At 38.5% G+C, this 14,862-nt stretch overlaps 1 protein-coding gene across 1 annotated transcript in view; it reads right to left on the bottom strand.

Annotated features, from left to right (window-relative positions):
• TTC28 (tetratricopeptide repeat domain 28) overlaps positions 1-14,862 on the bottom strand; it is a 560,959-nt gene that overhangs the window by 275,379 nt on the left and 270,718 nt on the right. The window contains exons 3-5 of the mRNA XM_045826718.1: positions 12,172-12,319; positions 2,558-2,830; positions 1,504-1,634 (exon numbers count right to left, since the gene is read on the bottom strand). Of these exons, the coding sequence (XP_045682674.1) occupies positions 1,504-1,634; positions 2,558-2,830; positions 12,172-12,319 (552 nt within the window). The remainder of the gene's footprint in view (positions 1-1,503; positions 1,635-2,557; positions 2,831-12,171; positions 12,320-14,862) is intronic.

The following is a 14,862-nucleotide window of genomic DNA, read 5'->3' as shown; positions in this document are numbered from 1 at the left end:
AAGGTCTCTTCCATCCTTGTAATTCAATGATTTCTTCATTCTACACCAATGGTTTATATAACCCAGAAAGCACTGGCTATAGAAAGTTACACTATTAAGAAGAGGGAGGCAGAAAAAATTCACTTCTCTTTTTTGATACCTATGACAATCACATGCGCTTAATTTAAAGTCTTCTTACCCTATCCAGTAGATGAGCTAATACATACATTCTAAAGGTTAGGAAAATAGAGCATAAATAAGTCTGATCCCTCTTTTTATTTTCTTAACATCAAGAAATCAGATCATCTGGCTGACAGAATTGTTTGTAATCTAAGAGTAAATTGGCAAAGAGAAAAGTGTTTAGGTAATTCTCTTGAGAGTAAAATTGCCAAAAGTTCATGGCCTTTAATATTCTACTTTGGTAGCTTTCAAAGACCTTTTCCTGACCCCCACGGATGAGAGAAAACTCTGCAGAGGTTCAGTCTTCCCAAGCCGAGATGCCAGCACAGACCGTCTTCTCCCCCAGTTCCTTCCCACTGTTCTAGAGACTTGAAGATGCTGGTCATTTAAATAATATAATTAATCACTATAATGTCCCTTAGTGAAATTCTAAGATACAGGTGTAACCAAATACATTTCCCAACATACAGATTGATTCGTAAATGTATTGTTGCCTTTGCTATTAGCCTTCTTTTCCCTATTCGAAGTATTCTATTAAAAGCTACCATGTACAGAATTCCAGTATGGAATTCTAGGTATCATGCTAGGCATTTTACATATATTATTAATAATCCTATTACAACTGTGTATGGAATAAGTTGGACTCATCATTTGCTGAATAAAAATCAGAGGCAAAAGGGAGTTAAGTAATAACTTTCCCAAGATCCTAGAGCTAGAAAGTGCTAGAGCAGCAATTCAAAATCAGGTCTATCTCATCCCTAAACTCCACCCTTTTCCACTCTGCAAGTACTTTCTAATCAGGTCACATCTACTAGATACCAAGTCTCTGAGAATGTTACATTTCATTTCTCTAATAAAGACTAGGGTAATATTTCTGTATCATTACAATTCAGGTCTCTCGATCAGACTTAATATGCACTTACCACCTTAATTAAAAATCCACTAGAGAAACAAAGTGAAGGGTTTGCAGTAATACCAGTTCATCTCAAATAAAACATAATGTATGCTTCTTTATTTAATGAATATATCACGATGATAGAGATTTTTTTCTAACTTTATGTATGTCTACACCACAGCACATTGGAAGAGCATAAGAACAAGGATTGGACCAAACTGTTAGAGGCTGAGGTCAGAAACCGTCTTATTTATTTCTACATCCCCAAGGCCAACGGGAGGTAGATGTCCATCCCACACCTGGTTGTTGACGAAAGATAGGAGCAATAATCACTGATTTCTGAAAGTAAAATTCTAAAGTACTTAAAACACTTTGAACAGCAAAAAAACATCCCATGCTTCAAAAATAAACAAATAAAAGTAATTTTGGTCTGGAAGTAGACTTCCTACCTCTCGATCCTTGAGTTTCATGGCGAGCACCAACTGATGCCTGTGGTTAGTGAGAGCCTCCCGATAATTTCCTTTGGAGAAGAATGCAGAGCCTAGATTCCCATGAGCTCGGCATTCTCCTGTCTGGTCACCTGATTGGGTTTAAAAAAAGATAAAACTTCTCTAAGTTATAGCTTATTTTACTATATAATGACCACTTAAAAGCCACAGACTTACTAGCTAAGGTTTCACTTGCCTTCTTTTAGAAGGGGCCTTTATTCTTCTGTAATACTCTATGTGGGAGGTTACGGTCCTAGAACTCAAATGCCTGGCTAACAACTACTAATGCTGCCATACAACTGCAGCCAGGGACGTAAATGTCCTGGAAATGAGAGGTTAAAAACCTTGACAAAAACCAGCTGCTCTTTGAGTCACTTCATTGCTCTGCTAATGACTTTTGGTCCCAAATAACCATCAGCTTGCTGGCTCAGTCATTTGACGCCAAACCTACTGCCATATATTCCTTCTTTACAAGTATGCTGATGGTTCACCACATCCCTTCCCTTACTGCCGTCCTGCAGGTCCTTGAATGATCACAGTAACGATGATCATAATTACAAGCCACACTCGCTGTACAAGTGAGGCAATGGCAGCACACAGAGCTGAGGCAACTTGCTGAAGGTCACACTTACACAGCAGCCTGGCTGCAGAGTCGACACTCCTAACCACTGCACTGCACCGTCTCCTCCAACAAAATGATGATGTGTTCTGATGTAGTCAAAAATGAAACTTAAGCCAAAAGATTCACCCAATAATACTGTCATTTGGGATATTACATCTGTAAGCCCAGATCTCTGAGGAAAGCAATGAATATGTTAGTTCACATCTCTGGGCTTTTTGGGAACCTTGGTACCTTGTTATATGAAAAGCCTTAAAGACCCGAGTACTCTAAACGGAGTATACTCTAGAGATACACTCAGTTGTCACTGCACATGTCATTCCCGTTCATGCCAGGTTAACCAGCTTTCTTGACTTCCTTTCTATATGGAATTAGAGAAGAGAAGCATAACACTACCTAAGGTCTTGGCTACATCCAAGTCCTGCTGCATGTATCCAGTGCTCTTCTCTGTGTTTCCAAGAGACCAGTAGGCACTGCTCAGGGCAGAAAAAACAGAACCTCTCAGCTTGAGGCTGCAGGTGCCAATCTTCAGAGCAGCTTCTAAGACAACCACAGAGGCCCCGTGATGGCCAGCTGTCAGGAGCTCCTGCCCAACCACAGACACGACCACAAAGGGACTCTTGTCCAGTTTCATTTTCTGGAGCTGCTGATAAGTGGGCTCGAGGGAGTCTGAAGAAAAACAAAACAAAATAAGAAAATATAGGAGGATACGCACAACAATCTTTTCTAAGATGCTCTAGAAACAAATGTTTATCATACCTTTTCGTGGTCCATTTCAAGTACAAACCCTCCAACATTTAATCTAGTACCACCCTCACTGTCCACTTACCCACGTGACTGTAACTCCTTCTCACCCTCGCATGCAGGTGCCGCACTCCCCTCGCTCTTGGTCTTTCTTCTACCTGACACACACCTCACCTGGATGGTTTTTCTTTCTCTGTCCCACTGTCGCCCTTTCAAACTACTTATATACATATTCCTCGAGTTCCACCTCTTCTGTATAGTATCCCCAGTCCTCCAGCCCACACTAATCTTTCAATCTAAACTGCTACATTTTTACAGTTATTAGTGAAGCTTGACCCTTAACTATTTTAGAATTGTTCCTCCAAGTGTGTTAATTTTAGAATATTTTCCCAGCTAAATCTGAAAACCACTGTAGGACTGTTTTAATGCTTTATTATAACTCCATAGCAATTGGCACTAAATAAAAAACTTGCCATTGCTACATACCTAAAAGTCCCTAACATATTTGGAGTTCAACAAATGTTTGTTAAACCTGGATCTGAATGACTTGATTAATAAACCCTGTCCACCTTTTCCCTGAAAGATGCAATAAGAAGCCCTCCCAACAAAACACCTGTCACCCTCAATGGGCACCTAGTGTCCACTGCTGTTTCTGAGGTCAGTATGGCCAATTAAAAAAATACCATCAATTTTTGTTGTGACAAATGAAACCATAAAGAAATTATCCAAGTTTACTAAGGTACGGTGGAAGACAACAGTAATGTTGATATTTTATTTCCATGTGATGTTTGCAAAGACACAGGTTAGTAGTCAGGAAGCCAAAGGAAATTCTTCCCATTTGAAGTCAGGTTTGAGTGTGGATGACCTCTACGCTCCTTCTCCCCCTTCCTCCTTTTTTAAAAGACAACCACAGAGATAATGACTATAACCCAATTAACTATTTCACACCAGTTGTTCCACTGTGCACATGTATAAAACTATGTAAAAGGTTGGTCTTTTTAAACTGTGACTCTCTCAGCCAACAGTACTGCATTTGAGTGCAATCTTTACATTAGACTTGAAACCTCAATTCTCTGTTAAGGAGCTCTTGTCTGAATCAACACTGCCATGTAGACCTCGAAAGCTACTGCTGCCTAAAGAACTTTTCCCCCTCAATCAGATCTCTGAACAGAAAACAAAGAACATTTTAACACCTGTCAAGGTGCAAACAATACATAGAACCAGTAAATACTAGCTAACCAACAGGGTTAAACACAAGCGCAAGAACCCTGGAATTGCTGTAATAGAAAAGAGCAACATGAGACTGAAAGAACTGTGAGCAGAATTTTGTTGGTACCCACCGATGGGTTTTGCAGTCAATGATGATCACATTAGCACTGGCCAATTTAGCAGAAGCAAAAACAACAGAATTTTAGATCTTAAATGACTTTGAAAATACCCTTACTTTGGAAATGAATCTGTGCATTCAAGTGATTCGCCCGAGGTCAGACAGCGTGGACAGCACCGAGACACGAACCCACCGCAGGCCTCTCAGTCCAGGCCCTGTGACACCACACCAGGGAAACTCTGACCTGCTCACAAAAGAAACCAATCCCAGCTGGTTTCAAGTAGAGCAGAAACACACTACGTGGCTACTGGGAGGGTGGACAACCAGACTTCCATGCCCACAGTCAAAATCATGTCACAAGAGCTTCCTGGTGGGGGCAGTGTAACTGTTGCAAATAAACACTAAACAGCAAAGCTTCCAGTGTTGCCTCCACCGCTACTGAATGCCACCGTTACACCACGGGTGCCACCACTGCCGCCCACCACCACCAAAACACATTCTGTTTGAGCCTTTAGCTCCTGAATCAAAGGTGGAGTCCCGGCTTCCAAGGAGGGTGGGAAACTGGGATCTGATGTTTTACAGCAGGAGGCAGGAGGCAGAGGCGAGAAAGGAATCCCCAACACAGGAGGAGTGCGAGGCCCCGAAGCCCTGGTGCCTGACGGCCGGCAAAGACACTGCGCTCCCATTGCTGAGTTTAAATCACGGCAACCATGGCTAAGTTAAAAAAAAACAACAACAGCCATTTAACTGAACCTCTAAAACTACCCAGTGATGGAAAATCAGAGGATTGAGGGAAATTTTCCACAGAGGACTAAGGGAAATGCTAGGAACATTCCCCTCCCCCCTCCAAAAAAAGAAATAATCAATTGTACAAATTTTCACTGAATACAAATAAAACTGAAGAAACAAGAGGTAAAAAATTCAGATTTCCTTTTGCAGTATGTAGGAAAGAAAATATAAATACATTAAAAGATAAATTATACTGCAAACTCATATACAGTACATGTTATTGGAGTTTGGAAAAGGCAGTGATTATCAAGGGTAATCAGAAAGCTTCAGGGAAGCAGAACTTGATTTCTTGAAGAAAGGGTAAGATTTAGACAAGTCACTGCATTTTTTGCTGAGTGGAGGGTATTCTAGGTAGAAAATTTGTCCTAAACAAATGTCCAGGAGGAGACAGGCACATGGATTAACAGGGACTGATCAACAGGCCAACTTGAGTGGAACAGAGAATACCTAGAGGGAAGAAAACCAATACGGAAAAACAGAGAAAATGCTGAGCTAAGGATAAAAAGATCTGGATTTCAAAGCCATGTAGCCACCATCTCTTCACTTTTTCAAATGTACAGATTGCAATTTGGGTGATGGTTACATGAGTCTGCATGTCATCATGTATGTGTGTGTGCATGTATGTATAAATATATGCATGTGTGTATACATATACACACAATTTTCACTTTATATAAGTTAAAAAAGTTTTTCAATGTCAAATTTCTCTACTTTTGGCTGTAATTATGTCTCTTTGGTCCATACTCACTAATCAGAAGCTCGAGTTAGCAGCTGTACAACCCGAGCATTCCACTTTTATTCACTCAAAGCATTCATTCATGCTTTGGACAAATAAAAGTCATACAGTACTTTTTTAATGTATAAAAATATACATGCTGGATTAGGTAACCTCTAAGACTCTTTCCAACTATATTATTCTATGAGTCTAATTCCTATTCTAGAGTAAACATAGGTTGTTAGCAAACACACTGATGTTACAATTTTACCAGGCCCTATGGAACAGAGATCTGGAAGCCTATTGCTATTAAGATGTTTTTCTTTCTAGAAACTATACATAATATATGAAATAGTCAATGTCAAACCAACTCCATAAAAAGGTAAAAGACCTGTGCAACATTCATCAAAACCAGTAATGTTTTTTAAAAATGTAAAGGCTTTAGTTATTTAAGATGAACAAAGTCACATTTCTTGATACTTAAAGAGTTTTTAGGAATGTAGCAGAGGCTAGTAATAAATAATCACACTCTGCTAAAAGACATACAGCAGTTCCTCAAATAACGTCATTTTGCTCAATGTCATTTCATTGTAGCATTGATGAGCTTCTGTAGGAACTTCTTTTATTTATATTAATTAGCCTATAGTAAAATTGGTTACATTATATATCAATTTACTTAAGGTCACAGAACCTAGTGACAATGTTAAGTGAAGACTTACTGTACTATATATCATCAGTTCTGAGATGCGCATTTATTCACATTTTAACATCTCTGAATTTGGGGTATAATATCTCTGAACTTGATGGTGCCTCATAATGGTTTGTTGCTTCTATGTCCTAATGGGCCTAAAAGAGCTCTCAGTTTATATAAAAACAAAAAGTTAAGTGATAAGGAAGACTTGTGTTATTATTTAATTATCGGCATTTTTTTCTTAGTAATACATAAAATAAGGGTTCCTCTTTCAATCCAGGGTTCTTTGCATTGGTAGGATGTGCTATGGGACCTCAGAGGAAAAGGGTGCTAACTCTACCTGGGTGAGTCTGGGAATGCGATTTCTTTCCAAAGGAAGTGACGTCTTCATAGAAAATGGAGATATGAGCCAGTATTCTCCAAAAACTGCAGATAGAATGAAACAGCTGTTTTCTAAAAGCTGGAGATGAGAATGAAAGAGAGGTGGGCTATCTTACACCAAGGAGATCGGCCTCTATCCTCCAGACAACGGGGAAAATGCAGAATGACGAGTAAGACAGAGCAGACTTACATGTTAGTAGAAAGGTCATTCTGAAAGGACAGCAAAGCACGGACTGGTTTAGAAAAAGCCAGAAAATCCAGTTAGAGGAGGAGTTCTGTATTTGCAATGAGAAAATAGATGGAAAGCAAGGGATAAATTTCAGACCTATTTAGAATTTTAAAAAACTTACAGAATTTGAGAAGAAAGTGTATTTAACAGGCACAACACCTTACTCCAAATGAATGACACAAAGGACTGTCTCCTGTAGATCACCTTCAAGGTCACTAACATTTTTAGAGATGTCAATCTGTCTGAGGCACTATAAAACATTCTGGAACCTTTCAAATTATCCTTATAACATTCCCCTAGCATTATGACTGAAAAGGCTTCAACTTTCCCAAAAAATCTGGTGAGATCACTACCAGTTATTCTTAGACACACCACTAAAACATACTACTGAACTGCCAATCCGGAAGACTGGGAGAAACAGTCCTGGGATGAATCTCTAAAAGAGGGATCCGAAGAGAGAACAGCAGCTACTGACAAGGTAAGAAGTAAGCAAAGTATTATGAGGGTAAAGTAGTGCCCCCAAAAAATAAAATTTAGAAGATTCACAATATTCACATAATTTTAATTTTTACCTTTCCTAAGCTGACTCCCTAAAGAGGAAACTAAGTTAAAAACCACTGGGCTTGTCACAAAAAGACAAGTATTGTATGGTTGCACTTACATAAGATACCTAGAGTAGTCGAATTCAGAGAGACAGAAATAGCAGTGTTTGCCAGGAGCAGTGGGGAGGGAGGCGTGGGAGCTACAGTTTAATGGGGACACACTGTCAGCCTGGGAAGACGAAAAAGTTCTAGAGATGGATAGTTGTGATGGGCGCACAATGCTGTAAATGTACGGAATGCCACTGAGTTTTATAACTAAAAATGGTTAAAATGGTCCAATTTTACATATATGTCACATATATTTTACAACAATTTGAAAACACCTGGGTTCATACTAAGAGCAAAACTTAGCCCTCCTCAGAAAAAAAAAAAAAAAAAGAAAAGAAAAACTGACATTTTGCACTTCATCTAAGCCACTTCACATTTTTCTGGGTTTGTGTATTAATTTATATTTTACTTCGTTCAAAAAAGATTCAAATGCCTTCTATAGCAATAAGGAGGAAAACACAGAAATCAACGTGAATGGAAAGCAGGGGTAAGACAATGAAACTCAGCACACAGACAGGCAGATGCGCTTCCCAGAGGCGGCCAGGACCCTGGGCTCCACGCTTCCAAGGACAAAGGAAAGGTATAAATGGTCACTTTAACAATCCCCAGACCATCAACACTCATGAGAGACTTGGCTTCTCCCAAAACTGAGGGCTGGAGAAAGGTCTCCCACGAGCACTCAGAGAAAGGACCATGTGCGCTGCGCAGTGTGCATCCTGCACCCACAGCACGGCGCCTGCCGTAAACACGAGTGCGGGGTTATTACAAGTGCTGCTGCCTCTAGTCCTCGGCGAGAAGAAGGGTGTCGCGCTGCAAAGGGGAGGGCACCCTACAGGTCCCCCACCCTCACAGTCCAGTGTCTGACTCTAGGAGGCAGACCTTACCATTTCCCTTTGCAGACAAGGACTGCAGTGCAGAGAGAGTGAGCAGTCTTGCTTGTCAATGGAAGAGCAAGTGACAGTGCTGAAATTTGATTCCAGTCTCCTTTTTTTTGGGGGGGGGGGGTAGTCTATATTTTTTAACATAATATTTCAGAAAGAGGCCTACTGTGAAAAGTAGCTGCCACCTGAGAGAGTTCACCAAGCGTGGGCAATTAGGTAAGTAAAAGGTGAGCCCTAATTTGACTCTGAGAAAAAGCTTATACATTCAAAAGCCATTTGCCACCAGCACTTCATGAAATCAGCTTCCCTGGATCCTCTGGAGCTGGTAGAAACACCATGACAGGTGATAGTCCACAAATGTAATAGTCTTTAGATTACCGAATTAACAGGAGGAGGGAAAATATACACAAGAGAACCCTCAGCAGGAGGCAGCCCTGGTGTCTTTAGAGCAACAAAGACAGGTAAACTCAATCTCACTTTGTAATTATATTATTAAATCCGTGGTTGGCAGTATTACTATGCTACACCATCCAAATTTGCATAAACATTTACAAGCTACAATGAACTAAAATTGCTGTGAGACTATCTAAAAAGAAGAAATAGAAAACAGTAACAGGATAACTTGAAAAGTCATAAAAAAGAGAATATCATTTTATATTTATACTTATTTTTACATTTTCATTAATGATTTAAAGGAAGTTCATTATATATAATGTTGTAAACATGACCACAGGACCAATAGTTCAACTGATATCTGGTCAGTGAGCATGAGTGAAACCATAAAAATAAAGAAAAACAGACTGAATTCAGTTAGCAATACAGGCAGCAACACTATTTTAAAAATCAAGTAACTTTCAATGTGGATAAATGTAACATATTTATTTGGGAACAAGGGTATATTACTATAGATTGGCCCTGCCTTTTTAAAAAAATGAAACCTTGAAACTCCCAAAAAAGGCCAAGGCCCAGGAAAACGGTGCACGCCGTGGGAGCTCTGTCTGCTTCCAGGAGCGTCTGCGCCGGGCAGCTTCCTCCGCTGCACATAAGAATTACACAACAAAAACAACTGACACAACAGGTCAGACCTATAGGCGAAGGGACCCGGACTGCACCACTACGCAACAATGGCAGAAACTTAGGAAGCTGCAGGAGGCTAAACTAAAATGGGTAAAAAAATGGGCAGCAAATAATGACAGATTGTGTGCATTACAATCCTATGACAAACAAAGAGAGGTAGGTCATCAGGATGTGAGATGATGCATAGAACACCACCGTGAAAAGAAACAGTGTCTCCGTAAAATGTTAATAAGAAAAGCCCACCTGGAGTAAAGGCAGTGGTGAAGGCAGTGCTAAAAATAAATGAGATAGATTAAATTGCCTTAAGGAAAGAAAAGAAAATACCGAAGCGCTCCAGGCACCTGTAAGATGCAGCTTTCTCCAGGGTCGGCCTTAGGTCACCCAGTGCAAGCTGGGAAAGAACCAGCACAGAAAACCCTAAGGGTGACAGCGCACGAAGCTATTTCTCACAGTGCAGGGAAGATTTCCTTACATTTATCTAAGCAAATTGCTTCAAAGGCACAACAGTAAGTATGATTCTGCTGATCTCAACATGTTCACTCCAATATTCTAAGGCAGCAGCAGAAACACTTCAAAATAAAGAAGTGATATCTTCATGAGCTAAATAAAAAATGTTTCATGTAAAATACTTGTGGAGGGGTGTGGGGAGAGAATGGGAAACTATTAGAAAACTGGAAAGGGGAGACAAATTGATTTTTTTTTGGTCCACCCCCACCCCACCCCCACCCCCTACGCCCTGGAGCTCTAAAGCGCATCTGCTCTAAGTCAGAGTTTATTAACAGCAGGTCCCCCTGTGGGAGAAGCCATTAGGTTCCTGAAGCAAAGACTCAGCTTTGTGTGGAGTTATAAAATCACATTCAGAGGTTTCCTTACCGACTTGTTTTCTAAAACACAAAATCTTTGACTTTCAGGAAAATATGTTTTATGCCTATGAATTGCCCAGATGTCATAAGAGTACCATTTAGTTCATCAGACATTTTTAAAATAATTTTATTGGCTTTTTTTAAGGTTTTATTTATTTAATTTTAGAGAGTGAAAGGAGGGAGATAGAGAAAGAGAAACATCAATGTGCTGTTGCTGGGGGCCATGTGCCCTGACTGGGAATCGAACCTGCGATGCTTTGGTTCACAGCCCATGCTCAATCCACTGAGCTACACCAGCCAAGGCTAGTTAATCAAACTTTTACTTAGCATACATTTTGAGTCAAATACTGTATTAGCCAGTATATTAAAACACTCTAATGCTGCAAACATTTTCAAATCAAGATAAAATGTATAATGTTACTGCTATCAAAAAAATTAGGTTAATTCCAAAATATCCCTTTTCAGAAACAAAACCAGATTTCTACTTGACATAATCTAATTAATATAAAACATTAGCTTTTCACTCTATGTCTGTCATAAATCTACCTTAGTGTCTCCATCATTGCAAAAATGGCAACTGGTGTACACTTTCAGTCCAGTCTTCCTCAAAGATGATGCTCCTTACAGAGAAGCCAATCTGTTCTGTGTGTTAGAACTTCTCTAACCTCCACAGCACCATGTTCAATCCATCGTTTTTCCAGAATACTAATCAGTATAAAGTAGAATAATAAGAGAAAACCATTTAAACTAGCATGTTTCTCTTTTTCCTTTTAATTCAACCTAATCTTATAATGCTCCTCTGAAAAATGTTGCACACCCAGCCTACAGTTACATCTACTTCCTTTTATAAGATATTAGTATGTTTAACTAATGTCATCTCTTATTTTATTATTTCTAGATGGCATACTGGCCCAACTAAGCAAATCAATTTACTACTAGAGGTATTATGATTTAGAGGTATAGAATCTTAGAACTATAAAAAACACAAGGAATCTTCAGGTAGCTCTAAAATCCAGAGATGTCGATTCATTGACCCACAGTCGTATACTATAGTTAGTTAGCGCAGAAGTTCAGATGTTGTCTAGCTCCACAAACTTCTAGGCCAGTAGCCTTACACCATCCTATTCTGGCTCACTGTCAGCTACTGACTGTGATTCTTGATCTTCCTTTGTCTAAAATATATCACCTCTTTTAGGGCTACTAAAATAGAAGCTTATTTCTCTGGAGATGAGCACAGAACTTTGAGAAAAAGCCAAATTTAATCAAGTTCTAAGGACAAACTGTTAGCATCTAAAAATGTTCTGTTATTTCTTCTTCATGCACTGAAATTCTTCCCAGTACATAGATCTAGAGAAATATGAAATATCTACCCTATTATTTATTTCCTGGAAATAAATTAAGAAAAATGTTGTGAGAGAGAAATGGGATCTACTACTGACTTTAGACAAATAAAATAGTCATTGCTTTCAATGGTGTATAAAAATCATAGTGTAACTTTTCTATTTAATAAAGATATCTTAAAATTTAGAAATAAATAAATAAAATAAACAGTTGTAGCAAATCTGACAACCCATCAGTTCTCAACACCCACATCTGAAGTTTTCAAAGGCCAGAAACGCTCTACTTGACACTCGTGTCAGACCTAAGGCTGTATCCTGCTCACCTCTCATGGGAGACTTCATGGCAGCTTCCACCATCCCCACCAGAAGCTGGAGGCTCTTGGGGTCCTGAGCCAGTCCAGATGCAAAGGCTGCCAGGGCATCGGCATGACGTCCGAGATACTGGAGGGCAACACCCTGTCGGAAGTATGCCTGAAAACGAAGAAAACAGAATGCATGTGTTACTTACACACTGTGCTCCGACAAGGCTGATGCTGATTCTTCATTAGAACAACGGGTCAACAGAACTAAGACTGAGATGGTCTTAGTTCAAAAACCCGGTAATTGTTTGTAATCAAATCTAACTTCTTCCCACATCATAAAATGTAAGCATACTTCTTCCAGGCAAATTATATTTTAAACCAGGCTTTTCACTTCTGGAACACATAAAGTTTATCATATTCTTTGACACTTATTCACATATTGCTTTTATTCTTTTTTGACAATTTAAAAAGTATTTCTTATCCCACCTTTAATAGCATAAGCTCCTCAAGGACAGCATTTGGGAGATTTCTTTACATCTCACCAAAGTATGTGGTACAGTGCAAGATAAACAAGAGATACTCAAATTCCACTTATTTTATATTTTCCCTTTTATATAATTAATGGAAAAATCAATGTGATTATTATTAAAATTTTAATAATGAATAGTATAATATGGCTATATTTAATGTACTGTTTCAGACATAGCATTAAAAAGCTGATATCTAAAATATGTCTGCTTTGCTTAGAAACAAAATAACATTGTTGTCATTTTCTTTCATTGGATTAATTTTATAACTAGTATTAGTTGTTGATTATAGCAGAACATCCTTCCTTCCAGCTAGTTGCAGAAAGGGGTGGAAAATGAACAAAATATTTACATTTTAGAACAGTCTTAAGAAAGTGCAGTTTGGTTTCGAACACACAAAGTAAAAACAAGTCAATGAATGAAGCATTGCTGGTGCATAACCAGCGAAGGACCCTGGGCCTGATTAACCCACATGTGAAAGTGACTTATTAACGTATCCACTCCATATAACATCTTTTAAAATACCTGGCCTCCCGTTTACCTTAAACATTCTACAGTACTACATGTTTGACTTTTCAGTCCAATACACTTTGAGTTGTCACAAATTGTATCCATAGGATCTAAATGAAGTTTCAGATAACTCCTAAAACTACTTACTCACTAAACTTAGTAATTCTATAATTTTGCATTACATACACATACACACAGAGTGAGAGAGCACCTTTAATGTTTACAAACATATTTATTGTTTCACTTTTACAACTACCCTTTGACATAATTTAAGATATGTACTACTATTCAGTGTTTCTATTAAGAAACAGTCTATAAACAGAATGAATACTCATAGATTATTACATGCTATTCAGACTTCTATTAGTTTAAACCAGCAGCAGCTGTTAAAACTCAAACCCCCAGTAAGACAATAACCTGTAAATGTACTTTCATTACTAATTCATAAGATCACTTCCTTTCACGGGGCTCAGCCACTGTTTTAATCTTTAATGTGTTTTATGGACATTTTTCACTATCCTTTTCATTTCACATTTTAGGTGATTTCTAAGATGCAAGAGGCAATATATGTCACATTCCAACTAAAAATAACCAGAGTTAATGTAACTTTAGAAATGCTATGTTAAAGCTAAACTAAAAGAATTTTAATTTATTTATATAATATATACATGTCAAATACCTATAAACCATAATTATAATTTATATAGAGAAAAAAGATGTCTTCAGTTATTGATTTCTGGTATATATTTTTAAAAATACAAAAATTTACGTGGGAATCATTTTACAATATATGTAAATCAAATCATTATACTGTACAACAAACTTATTCAGTGCTGTATGTCAATGATATCTCAATAAAACAAAAATCTTAGTTGCAATGGGTTTTGGTAATTTCTTATATATTTAAAGCAAAACTTTATCATTCACTATTTCACAGAGAAAACAACTAATTTCCCTGTCTGCCAACTGAAATCACTGAAAAATACGCCTTATCTGCTTATTAAGTAGGTAGGCAACGTGTGCTATACACCAGTTATGGCATCAAGTTCACATGGCAGTGGAAGAAGAGTGTGCGTGTTTTGTTTTCTTAGGACACTCAGGAATTAGATGGGAAAGGTGACGGCTGGACCCAGTTGCCCACTACCTTGGCTTCCTTTCTTCAGGAGAAAATTTGAAAAGGTGTAGAAGGCTCAGAGGTCTCCCTTGGTCTTCCCTCATTTCCTTCCACAATCACCAGCCTAACTTTGTAAGATTTTTCTCAGTGAAAGCTTAGAGTTATACCCCTGCCAACACAGCGTAGTAAGTCAAGCTCCAGCAGACCCCTGTTCCCAACTCAGACTGTGGCTCTCCCACTTCGCTCCGCGCAATATTCACTGCATGTGCAAATACTGTTGAATAAAAATTAGTTATTGATACTCCTGTGAAAGCTACGCCACTATGAAGTTCAAGTGAATGATAATAAAACCTAGATTGTGGGTTACTGTGATAGAATAAAAATAATTCAGCACAGTGCCTGACAGAGGAAGCACTCAATATGATTAGCTCTTTTGATTATTAGTTAATTAGAAAAGAATCTGAACAAGAACACCTAATTATAAACTAACAGAATGTAAGTAGTCCAACATATATCCTATTATTCAATTCTTATCACTGCTTCATTCGCTCCTCCCCTTGC

The sequence above is a fragment of the Phyllostomus hastatus genome, unplaced genomic scaffold, assembly GCF_019186645.2.
Source record: "Phyllostomus hastatus isolate PE091 unplaced genomic scaffold, TTU_PhHast_1.1 phas_scaffold_760, whole genome shotgun sequence".
NCBI classification, from domain to species: Eukaryota; Metazoa; Chordata; class Mammalia; order Chiroptera; family Phyllostomidae; genus Phyllostomus; species Phyllostomus hastatus.
The sequence above is the reverse complement of the archived record's forward strand: the minus strand, read 5'-3'. Positions and strand labels throughout refer to the sequence as shown.